The sequence below is a fragment of the Eptatretus burgeri genome, chromosome 6, assembly GCF_056783735.1.
Source record: "Eptatretus burgeri isolate ZD-2024b chromosome 6, Ebu_testis_v1, whole genome shotgun sequence".
Taxonomy (NCBI): Eukaryota; Metazoa; Chordata; class Myxini; order Myxiniformes; family Myxinidae; genus Eptatretus; species Eptatretus burgeri.
This window is the reverse complement of record NC_140966.1, coordinates 74318060-74337887: the sequence shown is the minus strand read 5'-3', so window position 1 is coordinate 74337887 and position 19828 is coordinate 74318060. Positions and strand designations below refer to the sequence as shown.

The following is a 19828-nucleotide window of genomic DNA, read 5'->3' as shown; positions in this document are numbered from 1 at the left end:
AACCCTTTGGAGGGTGGTGTGTGTGCACAGACATGTGTGCATGAAAGTTGCTGTTGCTGGCTGCTACCTCTACACGTGGGTTGGTTTGTGGAGATGGAACGGAAACCTACCAGGTCTCAAAGTATCAGTGTGTGGGTTACATACAATATCTCAGGTATAATGTATGTATTATCACATATCAGTGTGTGTGTATATAATATGTCACGTATAATACATGTTTATAACGTGCAATATGTCACTCATAACGTGTATATAATGTACAATATCATGTATAACGTGTGTCTCACATAGCATGTATGTATATAACGTGCAATATGTTACGCATAACGTGTGTATGTAATTTGAATAATGTCAGGCATAAGGTGTGTATATAATGTGCAATATGTTATGCGTAACGTATGTATGTAATATGTATATGTCACATAACTTATGTGTTTAACATGTGCAATGTCACTCATAACGTGGGTATAATATGTGCAACATGTCACTCATAACGTGGGTATAACATGTTCAATATGTCACTCATAACGTGGGTATAACATGTGCAATATGTCACCCATAACGTGGGTATAACATGTGCAATATGTCACCCATAACGTGGGTATAACATGTGCAATATGTCACTCATAACGTGTGCATAACATGTGCAACATGTCACTCATAACGTGGGTATAACATGTTCAATATGTCACTCATAATGTGTCTATAACATGTGCAACATGTCACTCATAACGTGGGTATAACATGTGCAATATGTCACTCAATGTGTGTATAACATGTGCAATATGTCACTCATAACGTGTGTATAACATGTGCAATATGTCACTCATAACGTGGGTATAACGTGTGCAATATGTCACTCATAATGTGGGTATAACATGTGCAATATGTCACGCATAACATATGCAATATGTCACTCATAACATGTGTATAACATGTGCAATATGTCACTCATAATGTGTATAACATGTGCAATATGTCACGCATAACATATGCAATATGTCACTCATAACGTGTGTATAACATGTGCAATATGTCACTCGTAACGTGTATAACATGTGCAATATGTCACTCATAACGTGGGTATAACATGTGCAATATGTCATTCATAACGTGTGTATAACATGTGCAACATGTCACTCATAACGTGGGTATAACATGTGCAACATGTCACTCATATCATTTGTATAACTTGTGCAATATGTCCCTCGTAACGTGTGTATAACATGTGCAATGTCACTCATAACGTGTGTATAACATGTGCAATATGTCACTCATATCGTGTGTATAACATGTGCAATATGTCACTCATATCGTGTGTATAACGTGCAATATGTCACTCATATCGTTTGTATAACATGTGCAATATGTCACTCATATCGTGTGTATAACATGTGCAACATGTCACTCATAACGTTGTATAACATGTGCAACATGTCACTCATATCGTTTGTATAACTCGTGCAATATGTCCCTCGTAACGTGTGTATAACATGTGCAATATGTCACTCATAACATGTGTATAACATGTGCAACATTTCACTCATATCGTTTGTATAACTCGTGCAATATGTCCCTCGTAACGTGTGTATAACATGTGCAATATGTCACTCATAACGTGTGTATAACATGTGCAACATGTCACTCATATCGTGTATATAACGTGCAATATGTTACGCATAACGTGTGTATGTAATTTGTATAATGTCAGGCATAAGGTGTGTATATAATGTGCAATATGTTATGCGTAACGTATGTATGTAATATGTTTATGTCACACATAACTTATGTGTTTAACATGTGCAATGTCACTCATAACTTGTGTATATAACACGAGCAACATGTCACTCATTACATGTGTAAAACGTGCAGTATGTCACTCATAACGTGGGTATAACATGTGCAATATGTCACTCATAACGTGGGTATAACATGTGCAACATGTCACTCATAACGTGGGTATAACATATGCAATATGTCACTCATAACATGGGTATAACATGTGCAATGTCACTCATAACGTGGGTATAACATGTGCAATATGTCACTCATCACGTGGGTATAACATGTGCAATACGTCACTCATAATCTGTGTATAACACGTGCAACATGTCACTCATAACGTGGGTATAACATGTGCAATATGTCACTCATAATCTGTGTATAACATGTGCAATATGTCACTCATAACATGTGTATAACATGTGCAATATGTCACTCATAACATGTGTATAACATGTGCATTATGTCACTCAAAACGTGTGTATAACATGTGCAATATGTCACTCATAACGTGGGTATAACGTGCAATATGTCACTCATAACGTGTGTATAACATGTGCAATATGTCACTCATAACGTGGGTATAACGTGCAATATGTCACTCATAACGTGTGTATAACATGTGCAATATGTCACTCATAACGTGGGTATAACATGTGCAATATGTCACTCATAACGTGTGTATAACATTTGCAATATGTCACTCATAACGTGCGTATAACACGTGCAATATGTCACTCATAACGTGTGTATAACATGTGCAATATGTCACTCATAACGTGTGTATAACATGTGCAATATGTCACTCATATCGTGTGTATAACATGTACAACATGTCACTCATATCGTGTGTATAACACGTGCAATATGTCACTCATAACGTGTGTATAACATGTGCAATATGTCACTCATAACGTGTGTATAACATGTGCAATATGCACTCATAACGTGTGTATAACATGTACAACATATCACTCATATCGTGTGTATAACTCGTGCAATGTGTCACTCATCACGTGGGTGTATAACTCGTGCAATGTGTCACTCATAACGTGGGTATATAACACGTAGAATATGTCACTCATAACGTGTGTATAACATTTGCAATATGTCACTCATAACGTGCGTATAACACGTGCAATATGTCACTCATAACGTGTGTATAACGTGCAATATGTCACTCATAACGTGTGTATATAACACGTGGAATATGTCACTCATAACGTGTGTATATATAACACGTGCAATGTGTCTCTCATAACGTGTGTATAACATGTACAATATGTCACTCATAACGTGTGTATATAACACGTGCAATATGTCACTCATAACGTGTGTATAACATGTGCAATATGTCACTCATAACGTGTGTATATAACACGTGCAATATGTCACTCATAACGTGTGTATATAACACGTGCAATGTGTCACTCATAACGTGTGTATATAACTCGTGCAATATGTCCCTCGTAACGTGTGTATAACATGTGCAATATGTCACTCATAACGTGTGTATAACATGTACAATATGTTACTCATAACGTGTGTATATAACACGTGCAATATGTCACTCATAACGTGTGTATAACATGTGCAATATGTCACTCATAACGTGTGTATATAACACGTGCAATGTGTCACTCATAACGTGTGTATATAACACGTGCAATATGTCACTCATAACGTGGGTATAACACGTGCAATATGTCACTCATAACGTGTGTATATAACACGTGGAATATGTCACTCATAACGTGGGTATAACATGTGCAATATGTCACTCATAACGTGTGTATAACATTTGCAATATGTCACTCATAACGTGCGTATAACACGTGCAATATGTCACTCATAACGTGTGTATATAACACGTGCAATGTGTCACTCATAACGTGTGTATATAACACGTGCAATATGTCACTCATAACGTGTGTATATAACATGTGCAATATGTCACTCATAACGTGTGTATATAACACGTGCAATATGTCACTCATAACGTGTGTATAACGTGCAATATGTCCCTCGTAACGTGTGTATAACATGTGCAATATGTCACTCATAACGTGTGTATAACATGTACAATATGTTACTCATAACGTGTGTATATAACACGTGCAATATGTCACTCATAACGTGTGTATAACATGTGCAATATGTCACTCATAACGTGTGTATATAACACGTGCAATGTGTCACTCATAACGTGTGTATATAACACGTGCAATATGTCACTCATAACGTGGGTATAACACGTGCAATATGTCACTCATAACGTGTGTATATAACACGTGGAATATGTCACTCATAACGTGGGTATAACATGTGCAATATGTCACTCATAACGTGTGTATAACATTTGCAATATGTCACTCATAACGTGCGTATAACACGTGCAATATGTCACTCATAACGTGTGTATATAACACGTGCAATGTGTCACTCATAACGTGTGTATATAACACGTGCAATATGTCACTCATAACGTGTGTATATAACATGTGCAATATGTCACTCATAACGTGTGTATATAACACGTGCAATATGTCACTCATAACGTGTGTATAACGTGCAATATGTCACTCATAATGTGTGTATATAACACGTGGAATATGTCACTCATAACGTGTGTATATAACACGTGCAATATGTCACTCATAACGTGTGTATATAACATGTGCAATATGTCACTCATAACGTGTGTATACAACACGTGCAATATGTCACTCATAACGTGTGTATAACGTGCAATATGTCACTCATAATGTGTGTATATAACACGTGGAATATGTCACTCATAACGTGTGTATATAACACGTGCAATGTGTCTCTCATAACGTGTGTATAACATGTACAATATGTCACTCATAACGTGTGTATAACATGTACAATATGTCACTCATAACGTGTGTATATAACATGTGCAATATGTCACTCATAACGTGTGTATATAACACGTGCAATATGTCACTCATAACGTGTGTATAACGTGCAATATGTCACTCATAACGTGTGTATATAACACGTGGAATATGTCACTCATAACGTGTGTATATAACACGTGCAATGTGTCTCTCATAACGTGTGTATAACATGTACAATATGTCACTCATAACGTGTGTATATAACACGTGCAATATGTCACTCATAACGTGTGTATAACACGTGGAATATGTCACTCATAACGTGTGTATAACACGTGCAATATGTCACTCATAACGTGTGTATAACATGTGCAATATGTCACTCATAACACGTGCAATGTGTCTCTCATAACGTGTGTATAACATGTACAATATGTCACTCATAACGTGTGTATAACATGTGCAACATGTCACTCATAACGTGTGTATATTACACGTGCAATATGTCACTCATAACGTGTATATAACATGTATTTATGTGTGTATATGTGCAATGTGTAACATGTATTTATGCAACATGAATGTTACGTTATGCTCAACGTGTCATGCATAACATGCATGTATATAACATGTGCAATGTTACGCATAATGTGTGTATATAACTCGTGCAATATGACATGTATAACATGTGTATAACATTATGTATAATGTGTATGATCACATGAACATATCAACATGTATGTATATAGCAACATGTATAATTTGTGTTTCTCTATGTGTGTCTGTCCACGTCTGTAGATTTTCACTTCAAATATGTTTTTCTCTGCAACTGCCTGTCCAATTGAGGCAAAACTTTAAACACTCCATCTTTGCTGTAACTCCATCAACATCTTCCTTCCACAGGGCAGTCTGAAATGAAGCAACGGACACGCTGCATTCATTTTGTATATGTTCATTGATACACATGTTTATGTTATTAAGAACAATGATAATTATTATTTAGAACAGCCTTACTTAAGATAAATTATTACAATTTATACAGGATGTCTGTGATGTGTTTGCTTATGCGGTGTAAATAGTGTTGCAAATTCGCGCCCGCCGGCGTGCGAACGGCCACGTGACTCGAATCGCGGCACGTCGCCCACGGGACGGACAATTCAGTCGTGACCCTCCGGGAACTATCGCCCGGAGCCAGTCATGGGTGGGCCTTTCGACCTCACCACAATCGTGCCAATCGGCCACCAGCGTAGGATAGGGTTGTTCGCTAAACTCGACCTACCTAAGTACCCGCGCGGATGGTAAACCGGGCGATCGTACCTCACCGCAGGTCGACTCCGGACACGAGCCGCTTGGGTGGCCCGTTCCGTACTATTGGGATAACCGAGCGGTGTTATCGTCGACCTCGACGGTTCAGATTAATTACCGGGATCTTGCACCCGCTACGAACCCTTTACGTGAAGCAGGATGGAGAGTCAATGGAGAAAAGACAAAGCGAAACGGGAACAGTTCAACATGCAAGCACTTTATTTACATGACACACGGAGAGCACACATATAGCAATTAAAACAATAATGCACAAAAAGCAATTGTAATACAACCGACTAACGCGTACACACGGCAACACTTATACAGTTCAACTTTACAAGACACGGCGCCACAAGATCCATACAAAAACAAAAGAAAAGGCCACCCTCAAAGACAAGGGGGCAGACGGGGCCCGTGGGCCTTTATGGCGTGGGACTTGGCAGACCGAACGAGTCCCACGAGACCGTTGCAGGTTACCTGCACCTTTGCGGTGCGATGGTGGGCGAGCTCTCTCCGGCGCTCCTTGTACGAACGCGCAGGTCCACGCGCGACAGCTGGCAGAGCAGCACCTCCAGTCCGCGTCCCCTCCGCGACGTCCGGACTCTCCACCGACTGCAAGCTCCAACGAGCGGGTCGCTCTATGGACCGCTTCTCCAAGACCCAGACGGGCAGAAGACCATGAACCGCCGACTGACACTGACACTCTCACCGACCGCCCTGACCTGACCTCCTCTGACCTGATTTCCTCTGACCTGACTTCTTCAAGCGGCGCCTCCGTGCGCCCTTTTATTTCCCCGGCACCCCACCCCTCCCTTTGCGGCACGCGGGGGGGGGGGAACATTCCACCAGAGAAATCGGGGTGGGAGTTGAGTTTCCAACCGTCATTCTTGTTTACCAGAGAAATCTGGGTGGGAGTTGTTGTTGTTCACCTTTTGTGTTCGTGGAGATGTTGACAGTTGCTGGCGGAGTGGTGAGGATGGCGTGGTTGTTGAGAGGCAGGTGTGGTTGTGGTTGTTGTGAAGCGGCGTTGTGGTTGGTGGTTGTAACGTGGTTGGTCCAAAATAAAGATAGAACAGAAAAACGGCTATCTCAAAGCGTCGCAGCCCGAATGAATCACATAAATTCCCTCTAAACAATGGGTTTGGGGCTAACTACACATGTACTTAGAGATATCTCACCTACGGGCTCTTCATGGTGTAATGCGAATTTCCACAGCCGTAACAATAGCACTACAGGGAAAACTCGGTGTTTGTTGTTGCAATCGAATAAGTGGAGTTTTTGCACCAGTCTCAATATTCACCATATTTAAGTCCATGAAACTTCTACCTGTTACCTGTGCATATGGAAATCAAGAAGCTGATGTTCTGGTGAGCAAAGTGACGCTATATGTATAAGACTATCATTTTTACTGGAGAAAATGTGATGCCAGTCATTCACCTGGAAAGCCCCATTCAATGCTTGCAAGTCCCATACACTTATGACTGATTAACCCACCAGTTTAATTTTGCAATGAACCTCTAGTTTTAAAAGACTATTCTGTATATATAGCTCGAGAGAATGAGGGGCAGAGGGGGGTGAGTGGGGTTCTCATTTGCAGTTATCTTGGAGTTGGAGGGGGGCTGGGATCCCTCCTGCCCCCATTCATTCTTTCACATTTCCATCATGTGTCCACACCCTTACTTGAAACACATGTGCCATATACTGTGTAAATTGACGTGTGATCTTCACAAAATCATGTTTCCAAATTGAATCTTCAAATGCATCTCCACAAGGTTAACATTTAAATGGCAGCACTTACCTATTGTGGAGTTGAGCAGTCTCTTCCATAACGACCTGTTTGCAGGTGATGCAATTGGGTTCCACTGAAGTAGCCCGCCTCTTGCTCGAGGCTGGTGCTCAGCCGAACGTGCGAGACCCCTCCTGCGGCCTAACACCAGCACACGACGCTGCCAGGGAAGGATTCGCCGATACCCTGAGGCTTCTGGCACAGGCAGGAGCACAGCTCGACACTACGGATAACCTAGGTCGCACTCCTGCCGACCTGGCGAACGCTGCTGATCAATGGGAAGCTCTGCAAGTCATTGCCGAGTTTGAATCGGGTTCGTGTTCACATCTCATGTGATCATTAATAGTATGTAATATAACGACATCCCTAACCCAATCATGTAATCTCTATATTATGTTCATGTGCATATATAAACTTTTTTTTTTAATATTCTGTGTTCTTGAAACTAAAGTTTTACTGAATTAGTACATTGTGTTTGTCTAAATAAATGCAAATTTACAATCACTTCTAGTTACGATCACCTTTCAATCGATGGTGTGAATGATTTTCCAGTGTGTTTTGTGCCTCCCAGTCTCCCTCCCACCACCCCCCTGTCAAAACGCCGCCGTGTGAGGCCATGTACCACGTGACGATAGTATGGCAGTCGGAGAACTTTGTTGAAAAAAAAATACTTAAGTACAACTGTTTTATGAGATATTGATATTTCATGAAATACTTGAACCAGCTGTCCATTAATGGTAGTCCGTGTGTGCCGCTCTTCACCGAGATGCCCACACATGGGTTTGGTGGTGCCGGACTGGTCTCATGGTGAGGATTACACCGGGTGGTCTGCTATTGCTTTCACTGCAGCATAGCGCGCTATGCTCCATACAGAGCGTCGGTTCTGTCAAAGCGAGTTTTTTTTTTCTGTTTTTTGGCAAGGTTGATAATACTGGACGGGTCGCCACTCCGACGTAGGATACTCGACTGAGGGTACAGGAATTTGGAATTTATTCAGGGTGTCCGCGATAACTTGCCTAATCTACGCAAAGAACACCGTGGGAGCTTTGGTGTGGATGGGTGATTGTATACCTGAACAGTGATTGTGTTTTCCGTAAGAGAGTTTCGTCAAAAGATGAATGTGCTGTTTGTGTTTGTTCATTCCTCACCCAACAACCATCTTCGGGCCAAAAAATTAAAAACCCGCCTGGTGATGTTCCTGTGCCTTCCACTGTTCTTCTGACTTCTGACCACCCCTTTCCAAGTCTATCCCTGCATCCCCAAGTGAAACTAAGCAAATGGTACAAATTGAGTTTATTTATTTATTTATTTTTCCTTATTGGAGCTAGCCTTATGGAAGAGTATTATAGCTGATGAATAAACTGATATATTTAATTAATGTGGTGTGGATAAAGCACAGGCATGATGGGCCAAGTGTCCTCCATGTTCGTTGCCCAGCTGAACATCCATCCGAGGAACGGCCCACACATTTATGCCTCGCCTTGCCTGTGATATTCCAGGATGACAGTTTATAGCTGGGTCGGGATTCAAACCTAGGCCAAATAGCTCAGAGGAAAGTGTGCATACCTCGAGGGCCTAGGCTCCCTGCCAGATCAAGCATTGGAGGAGCCCGCTGAATTTTCTTACTTTGATGGCATTGTGGTAGCGTAATCCCCGCCCCGCTCAATTGTTTCCATTATGGGTGGGACCAACGGCCGAGACTTTTCGAATTAGACTTCTTAAAGAATTAACACACAAAGTTCATTGTTCATTACCTACGTGACTTCATTTTAAAACCGAAAACCTAAAACCAAAAGTTTTTTCAAAATTTTCGTTTTAAAAGCTCTTTCATAAAATGTGTACCTGTTGAGAAACTCTCACCTGAGCGTGAGATGCAGTTTTGTGTTCAATGCAGTTCCATCACGTGTTCGAAGAAGTTTTCGTTTCAAAGACCTGAATGTTCTTACACCTATTGTTCATTCACAGGAAGTGAATTGTGCTGAATCGTACCATCCTAACATGCGTGTGCCTTCATAAGTATTCCGTAGATCCGAAATAAAGCAATGAGCAATCTTCTTGTGAATTGCATCCCAAGCTTTAAATGTAAAAGTAAAAACTATCATTTTGGGCAATTTTTTTTTTTATGTCCGACGATAGTTGCGGCATTTGTAACTCTACAAATTGTCATGGATTGTACGGTTTTCCATATAACGTGGACAACAACTTGACTTTATTTTATTGCGTTAAACGCTGACAGATCGACAAAATTGCTCTTCACGTTGCAACGTTGTTTATTTTCACTTACGTTGATCTGACGACTCATGGAGGAGCTTGTACGTAAATCACAGAGGGACAAAGGGCACTATTAAATGCCAGTGCGCTTTAACATGAATTATATGGACATTTATAGATGAGGGACATGCGTACATATGGTATCGGTGGGATTTGAAGCCAGCTGGGTTACTCACATCACGTGTGCCAACATGTGTTGAGATGAGGATTCAATCGAGCTAATCATTTTGGATTTTTTTCTTATGACATATTAAATATATCGAATGACTCGTTGGGAAAAAAAAAAAAAAAATCGCTGAAATTCGTAAATTACCGAATTGAAAAACGTTATATATACAGTATTCGTTATATCGATACGCTTTCTCTAATCTGAGTTATCCAGCTCGGAGGGCTGGTAGGACAACTAAGTGGTATATGCACTCACCTTGGTCTGGGTTTGAATCTCAACCCAGCTGTAAACTGTCTCTCTGGTGCTTCTTTTGCTTGCTTCGAAACACAATGCCATTTCCACGTACTTCACTCACGCTTACGATTCTTCGTCCGTCGAGCGTTTAATTTATTTTTTCAGCAAGTTTATAAAACCTCCAACTGAAAAACAAACCAAACTGAATTATAGTCTGTTTAGCATTCCGATTTGATTACTGCCAGGAGCCCCAGGTTCAAATCCCTTATGCCACATGTGTTCGTCCATTTTGTCTACTGAAGCCATCATGATTCGTATTCAAGTATACTTTTATTATTATTTTGTATGCAGCCAGTGGCTGCTGGTTGCATCATTGCCAGGAGTGTCGTTGTGTCACTGATGCAGTGCTCCTGCTACCACAGTGAGCTGGCACTCATTTTGCGACCTCAGAAGGATGATAGGCTGAGTCAACCCACCTGGTGTTATTTAATGGAGTGATTGTGGCTCAAACTCAATACCCTAATATCTTATACCTTTACCGTTGAGCCAATACCAAGTTTATTAAAGTACACTGATGTCACCCAACGTTTTTGTCCAACCTGTGATTTGTGTACAATTAAGCTTCTCCATGAACGACTGATGAATGAAAGCCGAAAGGAAATTTTTTTTTTTAAAGTTTGTAAATGAAAAGGCAAATGTATCACTATCAGTCTTAAACCTGTGATTATACCTGTCTGACTTGTTAATAAATAAACTAGAAGGGCACTCGGTGGAGCGCATACCTCCGCCACGTAATGCCTGATGCACGAGAACATTTTCTTTACAATACATTTTTGAAATATCATGATATACAGTACTATATCGTTTTTGGTCCTATCTCTCAATGGTGAAGAATCACTTTGGATATTAAATAATTCTCATATCCAGATCTAGATCCGGATCTTCACCATAATGGAATCAATTCGTCCTTGTCACAAACACTGAACCTGTCCACAAAATTTCATCCCGATCCGTCCACAACTTTTTGAGATATTCTGTACACAGACAAACAAACAGGGAGTGGTGAAAACATAACCTCCTTCACCTTCGGTGGCGGAGGTAATGAGTGCAATTTTGCACATTCTACGATGAAAACTAACTTGGCTAAACAGTGTTTACCATTACTAGATAAAGATTTGGATAAAACGGACTGGAGGACGAATGAGATGTCCTCACAACAGTCCAAAGACATGGTATAATAAGTGTAAAGAGACATTAAAAGCAACATTTATAATGTATGTGCACACACACACACACACACACACACACACACACACACACACACACACACACACACACACACACACACACACACACACACACACACACACACACACACACGATTAGCCTTTCTTGCACTAGTGGGAATATCTCATTCCGAGAACTCTTTGAACGACCCAAATATAATATGGAGGATAATGTCTATCCATGTAAAGTGCTTCCTTCACTATCTGATTAGCTTTGCTCTTAACCGGACATTTTTCAGACACGTGGTTATAAAACCGCTACAACAAAATATCTCTGATTTTAGAGTCAACAGCAGGGAAGGCTTCCGGAGGTGAGTCACGCTGAATCACTGCAGGGAATGACGACATCCATACAAACACAGTGTGCCAAAAACAAACCAGAGAAACTGCCTTTAAACTACGTTCATTATCCATAGTAAAACATATGGATGTATGCTCCTCATAGCTGTCTCACCTGGGTTTGAATCTCGACCCACCTATAAACTGTCATCCTGGTAGGGTGACGGATAGTGATGGATGAATTGGGCCAGCTATTTATTGTGTACGTAATTTGGGCAGATATTTTGACCCCTTTCCCCCACACCTTATAATTCATACGTGCTCCTTTATTCCTCTTGTAGTTATCAACTGGCAACATTCTTTACTTTCAGTCCCCACTTCTTCCCTCCCCTATTCTAGCTTCTGTCTCTCGTCTGTCATCATTTTGTCACTTTGGTTTCCATGTTTTATTTTTCTCATTTTGACCGTCCCATCCCCTTGCGTATGTCATAACTCGATTCCCGAAAGCAATCCACAATGGAACTACACGATGGAAGCTTGTTCCGTGGAACAGCCGACAATTAGAGGTGTGCGCACTCACCTCTGAACTGTCTCGCCTGGGTTCGAATCCAGACCCAACTATGAACTATCATCCTGGTGTTACGCAGGCAGAACCATCCAGTTGTGTGTTATCATAAAGCCTTAACAGTGTGGTTCAGCAAGGCAAAATATGGTTATAGTATGTCCCAAAAATAAGTTAATGGTGTACATTGTGTCCCAGAAAAAAATGATCGCTACGTGTACATTTAACTTTTTTTTTTGCATTTCACATCACAAACACTCGACAGTGTTATCCAGCAAGGCCAAATATGATGACGGTGTGTCCCAATTTTGTTTTTTTTTTCTCCAAGTGCACAGTGGAGTGGAAGAAAGTATCACTTCATGGAAATATCAGCACTTTACATTGCCCACCGAAGGTAGGCCGATGCTAATATTGAACTCACAATTGACGTACTCGGTTGAAAAACAGATAACTTGCAATACTGGCTACCACCAGGTGGCATTTGTGGTTCAGGTGAGCACATTACAGGATGTGCGGACAGACGGACAAAATAACAAACGACTCAAATGCAATACCCTCCGACGAGGGTCATTATTAACTTGGACCCATCAGACTCAGAGTCGAGGCAGAGTCAACCGTGGTTGGTACTTGGATGGGATATTGAAGGACAGTAAGATGTCTCACCACCTTGCGTGCTCGCCACTGACCTGTCGAATCACTGATGTTTTTCATACCCTGTGTAGTCGAATCCGACTAAAACTGCTGCCCTCTTGGAGTGTCGCACCTTGGAATATGCCAAACTTTACACCCATCCACAACCAGACTGGTTTCAGTGTCGGTTCACCGACGACAGGTGTTAAACATTTCCGTAATTGAGAACCAAGGCTGGGAAGGTCAAACACTGTGGCAGAGTGCTGTAGGCTCGGGTTATGGTCACAATCCCATTGTGCCTCTCTCTTATCAAAACGCACAATTGTATTGTGACCCCCATCAGCGAAGGATAGCATGTAGGACACCTTGGTCTTCATCCCTCCCAAGGACATTACACCCATTGATGCCCTACCTGCATTAGGTTGACATTCTAGTTTGGTCGGGAATCAAACCTCGACTAGACAGCTCGAAGGTGAGTTCCCTACCTCTGCACCACCCTGTCAGCTCAGTCTTCAGATCCATCCGTCCATTGGGACCACACTCTGCGCAGAGCGTTGGTGCTGCCGAAGCAGTCTCCTTGGCTATTAGATACAATCCTGGACGGGTCGCCACTCCGACACGATACCATCAAGCTCGCACTCATTTTGCCGACCTCGGAAGGATGACAGGCAGAATCTACCCCACCTGGTAATAATTCAACAGTTGAGCGGGATTTGAACTCAGGATCTTCAGATCCCAAGCCCACCACCCTAACCATTAAGCTGTTGGAACGTTTTTGTTTTAATGAACGGGGCATTGTGCGTGCAGGTGCAGATGGGGAATTTTAGAAGAGACAGTTTGTGTGCACAAATGATGGTGTATGTGGGAAGGGTTTACATAACAGGGCATCCGTTTGCTCATCATCAAAGCATTCAAAATCATGAAAATATGCCATTTCCACGAAATCTCTTTACCTTGTATTATATTGACACAGGTGAGCAAATAACCTCACCTTAGATCTTGTTCCTCTTCCACTGAATTTAAGTCTATTTCATTGCAAAGTAGTACAATGACATATTATTCAAAACACAAGGCACCACCTTGTCCCACTACCGTACGTATTGACCACCCGGTGGTCTTCATCCGGGACTATTCAGGCATCGCGTCCGAAACGTCGGACTTGATCCTTGCCTGCTATGCAAATCTACCAGCCGGTGCAAGCACCTTCACTTTTCAACATATATCTTCCCAACTACTGTCAGTGTAGTCGTGAACCATGACGTAATGTGTTGATGATTTAAATTAATAAATGATTAAACGACACCACCTCTGAACTCTCTTTGTTGAATCTTAAACACCATTGTTCATCTATAAACAGAGCTTTCATACCGACGTAGGTTGCAAATGTATCCACAAGCATGTTTAATCCGATATGCTGATGTTGTTACCCCGATTGTATATATAATAGAGACGACACAGATCGTGTAGGGAGTGTAATTGTCACTAAACCTTGAATGATTCAGTGGTGAGTCATCGTTCATTTTGAAACGACCAACGCTGGCTCCATGCGATTGGGTAGTAGGGGGATGGGATGGGATGGGATGGGATGGGATGGGATGGGATGGGGAGGGATCTTTCGTTGGAACATTCGACCCTCTCCCACCCTGTTTTGGATCCACACTCTGTGTCGGTACCCTGGCGTTAAACTTGTGCTGAGAGATCAATTCCGATGCGGATAAATCTGGTATGAATGTCAAGTTATATCAAGTGGAGTTAATGCAGAGAACATAAGTTAATTGATGCAGGTTAAGTTAATGAGAATGTAGATAAAACACTGAAATGTTGGGCCCAATGACCCGATAACAGTCACAGCGATAGATGTACAAACAGATTGAATTGTGATGGAATCTTTAAATGCACGTCCAACATGGCGCCTGCCCAGTGCACGTACACACACACACACATGCCCTCGTACAGCGTTTCCATTGTCTGCATCGGACGAGTCCAAATACCCAGAGAATGAAGGTTGGGGGGAAGGGGGAGGGATCAACCCCCAAAATGGGATTATATAATTAGCATGCACATCATTCTAAGATTTGTGACAGACCTTCTCTTGTGGTTTCCTTGTGTGTTTGACCGTCACTTTGCAGGATCATGACGCTTGGTGACGAATTGCAATTTGAAGATGTGTATTTGCTTCAAGTTGTTTAAAAAGATGGCGAGTTTGAGTCATATTATGCAAAAGAATGGAGAAATTTTTTTTCCCCCATTTTCATCAATAGGACGGTCAGAAGCCGAGGCAGAGGTGGAGAAGAGTGAAATAAATGGATGGAGCTGGTGGATTACCTACGTGGTCCTGAGCTTGCGTAGGATATAAGTGAGTGGGTGAGTGTGTGAGTGAGTGCACTGTATCTGTCACACAAAGTCGTCACGAATGTGGCTCACTGCAGCCCTGTTCGAAGAATGAACGAGCATCAATCTTAATTACAATTGCTTGATGTACGTACTTTGGATAAAAAGGTGATTTGATCTGAAATCATATTGTAGGCTTATTCATTTGGGAGAGCTGGAAGAATTATAGCTAAGAGGTATACGCACACTTGCCTTTGATCCCGGTGTGTACATGCAGGGAGAGACATCAATATGTGTGTGTGCCGTCCATCAGATGGACGTGAAGCCGGTTTAGGCCAAAAACTCTCTCGAAAGAGTAAACTTTCTCCGTCCTTTTTTTGGCACGGATTTCTGGGTCGGGGGAGGGAGACGGTGTGAATGTGAATCACAAAAAGGTCAATCTCATAGTTTGGAACACTGAACAGGAGGAACAGTTTGGCCTCCAAAGCTGTTCTCGCTCAGAGTTGTTGGGCCAGACACTCAGACTGAGTGAGCAGGGAGCAATCCTTCCTTAGAAATTAATATGGCTTCCATAGTTATTGAGGTGGAAGAATAACAAATTTTTACAGGTTTGTAGTTTTGCCAGTTTAAAAAATGCTAAATTTGAAGGTCCCTTTATCAAAGTTCAACCAGGCTGGGTGACATGATTGTTAGATTGTCTGCTCTGAGTTTGGAAGGTTGGTGGTTCAAACCCTGGACGAGTCATTCGTACCAAAGACTTCATTTAAATTTAAAAATGGTACGCGCTGCTTCCTTGCTTGATGCTTGGCATTTAAAAGTATTAATACATGGACAAAGAATGCTCGGAAGGCAATGGCAAACTACCCATTATAACCCTTGCTAAGAAGCTGCTTTGGCAGCACCAATGCTCTGCAAAAGAGTATGGACGGATGCTACAGGTGAGGTTATATCAACGTTATCATTACCCCCCCCCCCTTTTTCAATTTTGGTGCGACAGCTTGGAAGCTGTGATAGTTGCTTGCAACTGTAGTTATTATTATTATTGTTATTATTACTACTAGCAAAGAACCCTTCCTTACAGATGGGTTAATTCGCCCAATTTTCAGATGTCTGTGGCATATTTTATTATGACTTAGGCCTAAGTCACATTTGCCACGGCGGTCGTGGGGTCTCCAAAATCTGCGGCCGCAGTATTTCCACGGTCACACAATGCAACAGTCACATATGTTTTTATTTTTCGGGGAGCCGCACGGCGTATTTATAAATTGTGGAGACCGAAAACGTGGGGGTGCCGTACGGTCTTTGATTTGATGTCGCACGGTGACCTTAGGGCGTTCCTGCGGTGGCCATAGAATTTTCAAGGCAGACGCAAGGTGCCCGCAGGGGGACCCCAGCGGGGCCCGAAGGCGAATGTGCGGCCAGACGGACAGTAACGAGTGGGTTTATATACCAGTTCTTTTTTTACTGAAATAAAAATATACCAGAATATATAACTGAATATACGATAACTATAATGTACCGTGGTGCCCTCAGAATCCGAACGCCCCATTGTTTGAACAAATTGGAATCCGAACAATTTTTTGGAGAAAATTTTGCCCTAAAAACCTAATACATTTTAAAAAACCAGACACACCGTGGCGTTCATGTTTGTTCACGTGTCTCCCCCACCTGTTCGAGCCGCATCTTCGCGCTTTGTTCATTCAGTTAGTCGGTGGAAGTCCTCGTGAAAGCATCTTTCGTGTGTCGATCGATACTTTACTTTAGGCCTCAGTCACATTTGCTCTATGGCGAGGATATGGCGGCCGTACGCCCTCTGAATTGACAGAAATGTGCGGTGGCCGCAGAGAAACTGAGGTGGCCTCAGGGTGGCCCTACGCCGTTTGGCTATATTTTACAGGTCGTAAGGGCGCCGTCGAATTATAACGCGGAGTTATAACTTTTTTCATTTCTACGTTCGCCATAGAAATTCGACAAGCCGAAACAAAAGAACTGGTAAAAAAAAAAAATATATATATATATATATATATTAATTAACCCATTCGTTACCGTCCATCTGGACGCACGTTCGGCTTAGGGTCCCCCTGCGGGCACCTTGCGGTCCCCCTGGGGTCCCCCTGCGGTCCCCTTGCAGGCACCTTGCGTCTGCCTTGAAAATTCTATGGCCGCTGCAGGAACGCCCTAAGGTCACCGTGAGACATCAAATCAAAGACCGTACGGCACCCCCACGTTTTTGGTCTCCACAATTTCTAAATACGCCGTGCAGCTCCCTGAAAAATAAAAACATATGTGCCTGCTACATTGTGTGACCGTGGAAATACTGCGGCCGCTTTATATTTGCTAGTGCCCGTACATTTTGTAGACCCTCCGGCCGCCGAGCCAAATGTGACTTAGGCCTTACCTCGTGTTTTCACCTTCATTTGTGATGTTTGTTTTTTTAATCATCTTGTAACAAAAATATCTTATCTTTAATCATCTTAATAACTTAATAATACTTTAAAAAAAAAATAATAATAATACTAACTCACTTAATAAAAATATCAAAATATCTTTAATCATCTTAATAACAAAAAAAGCAATCCGATCACGTGGTGTGAGGGTTTGTCGCGCAAGGATTGAATTTCACAGCAAAACCGGTTGTAATTTGGAATATACATGATTTCGTCAGCCCGATGCGTTTGATGAAAGTGATTGTGGTTCTGCGGGCATCATGTTTGATGAGCTGCCCTGGGGGCAGCACTCTCGCAGAGTGCGCGAGCGATCAGAACCCAGGCCGGAGCACAAGCCTGTGTGGACCTTTGGATTGGTGATTGTACCAGTTTACATACAATACACCACCACCGAAGGTCATTTACTCATCTTATTTTACTTTAAACATGGGGAATTTCAGTTTAAAGTGTCTTGAAAGTGGGTTTTCTTTGGGTCCACGAACGGATTAATTCACTCCATTATTTCTTTTTGGGAAAATATTTTTGGAATCCGAACAGCCTCCTGGAACGAATTAAATTGGGATTCTGGGGGCACCACGGTATAGGCAAACACCTATACTCCGATCTCTAGCGGTAGCGCATGGTGGACGCACGGTCGACGCAGACTGCCACGGAGGCCGTATGTAGGTGCACAGCGGGCGTAGGGGAACCGTGCGTCGACCCTGCGTTGCCCACAGGTAGTCACACAGACCGCAAGGCCACCGTACGGCGACCGTGGAAATAGTGCGGCCGCCGTAATTTTTTGGGGGTTGGGAAAATTCATTTTTCATTGAGAAGAGCTTACGGCAGCCGCACGAATAACGCAAGCCCACCGTACACCCTACGTATGGTCAACATGGAACACATCTACGTCACAGCTTGACTTGTCGAATTGCTACGGCGAACGTAGAAATGAAAAAAATTATAACTCCGCGCTATAATTCCACGGCGCTCCTACGGCCTGTAAAATATAGCCAAACGGCGTAGGGCCTCCCTGAGGCCACCTTAGTTTCTCTGCGGCCACCGCACGTTTCTGTCAATTCAGAGGGCGTACGGCCGCCGTATCCTCGCCGTAGAGCAAATGTGACCTAGGCCTTATAATACCGACTTCCACCAGGTGGCTCTTGTCGATATGATATACATTTACGTAGAGAGAATTTGTTTCCTCCCCCCACCCAAGCCGTACCCCAGGGGCTATGATTTTTTTCCCTCACCTAAAACCAACACTCTGAGTACAACCACCAGTTTTTAACTCATTCCATACAGCAGTTGAGGGAGGAATGAATAGAAGCAAAACAGACACAAACAAACACACAAACAGTATGATATTGTAGTATAATAATCCCCACTTCGATCATGTCTCTGGCTTCCATGCAGGTAATTAACGTGTTTTATTATGACTTGTAATACCCCACTGCCACTGGTATTGGTGCCATACATTACACTTTTACGTAGAGAAAATTGGGGTCCTCCGGAATGCCGGGGACTATATTTTTTTAACAACCTAAAAAATTCCTGTGGATACACTTATGACAACCACTAGTTTTTAACTCATTCAGTACAGCGGTTCAGGACTGCATAAAAGTCGAACAAACAAACAAGAAAGATATACAGAGCACGATACTTGTGAGGTCCTGAAAACAAATTTGACCTCAAAAATAATTGGTGGTTGAATTCAATGACGAAATATGCAAATCCTCTTCAAATTACAAGTCCATCAGATGAAAATTGACAATCTTAGAAATTCGGCCTATGTTGACCTTTTGGCCTTCGTTGTCCTCAAAAATAGTTGGTTGAATTCAGTTACCTGATATGCAAATGCAAATCCTCTTCAAATTTCAAGTTCATCGGATGAAAATTGAGG

The 19828-nt window shown here is 42.2% G+C and overlaps 1 protein-coding gene across 5 annotated transcripts in view; it reads left to right on the top strand.

The window, feature by feature from the left end:
• LOC147025071 (cyclin-dependent kinase 4 inhibitor B-like) overlaps positions 1-19828 on the top strand; it is a 95615-nt gene that overhangs the window by 62384 nt on the left and 13403 nt on the right. For 2 of the 5 annotated variants that reach the window (XM_085885677.1, XM_085885674.1), the window contains 2 exons: positions 7795-8050; positions 15430-15532. In XM_085885677.1, coding sequence (XP_085741803.1) covers positions 7795-8050; positions 15430-15524 — 351 coding nt within the window. In that variant the 3' untranslated portion in view covers positions 15525-15532. Of the gene's footprint in view, positions 155-7794; positions 8051-15429; positions 15533-19828 lie in introns of all 5 variants that reach the window. The other 3 variants (XM_085885678.1, XM_085885675.1, XM_085885679.1) reach the window with 3 other exon arrangements.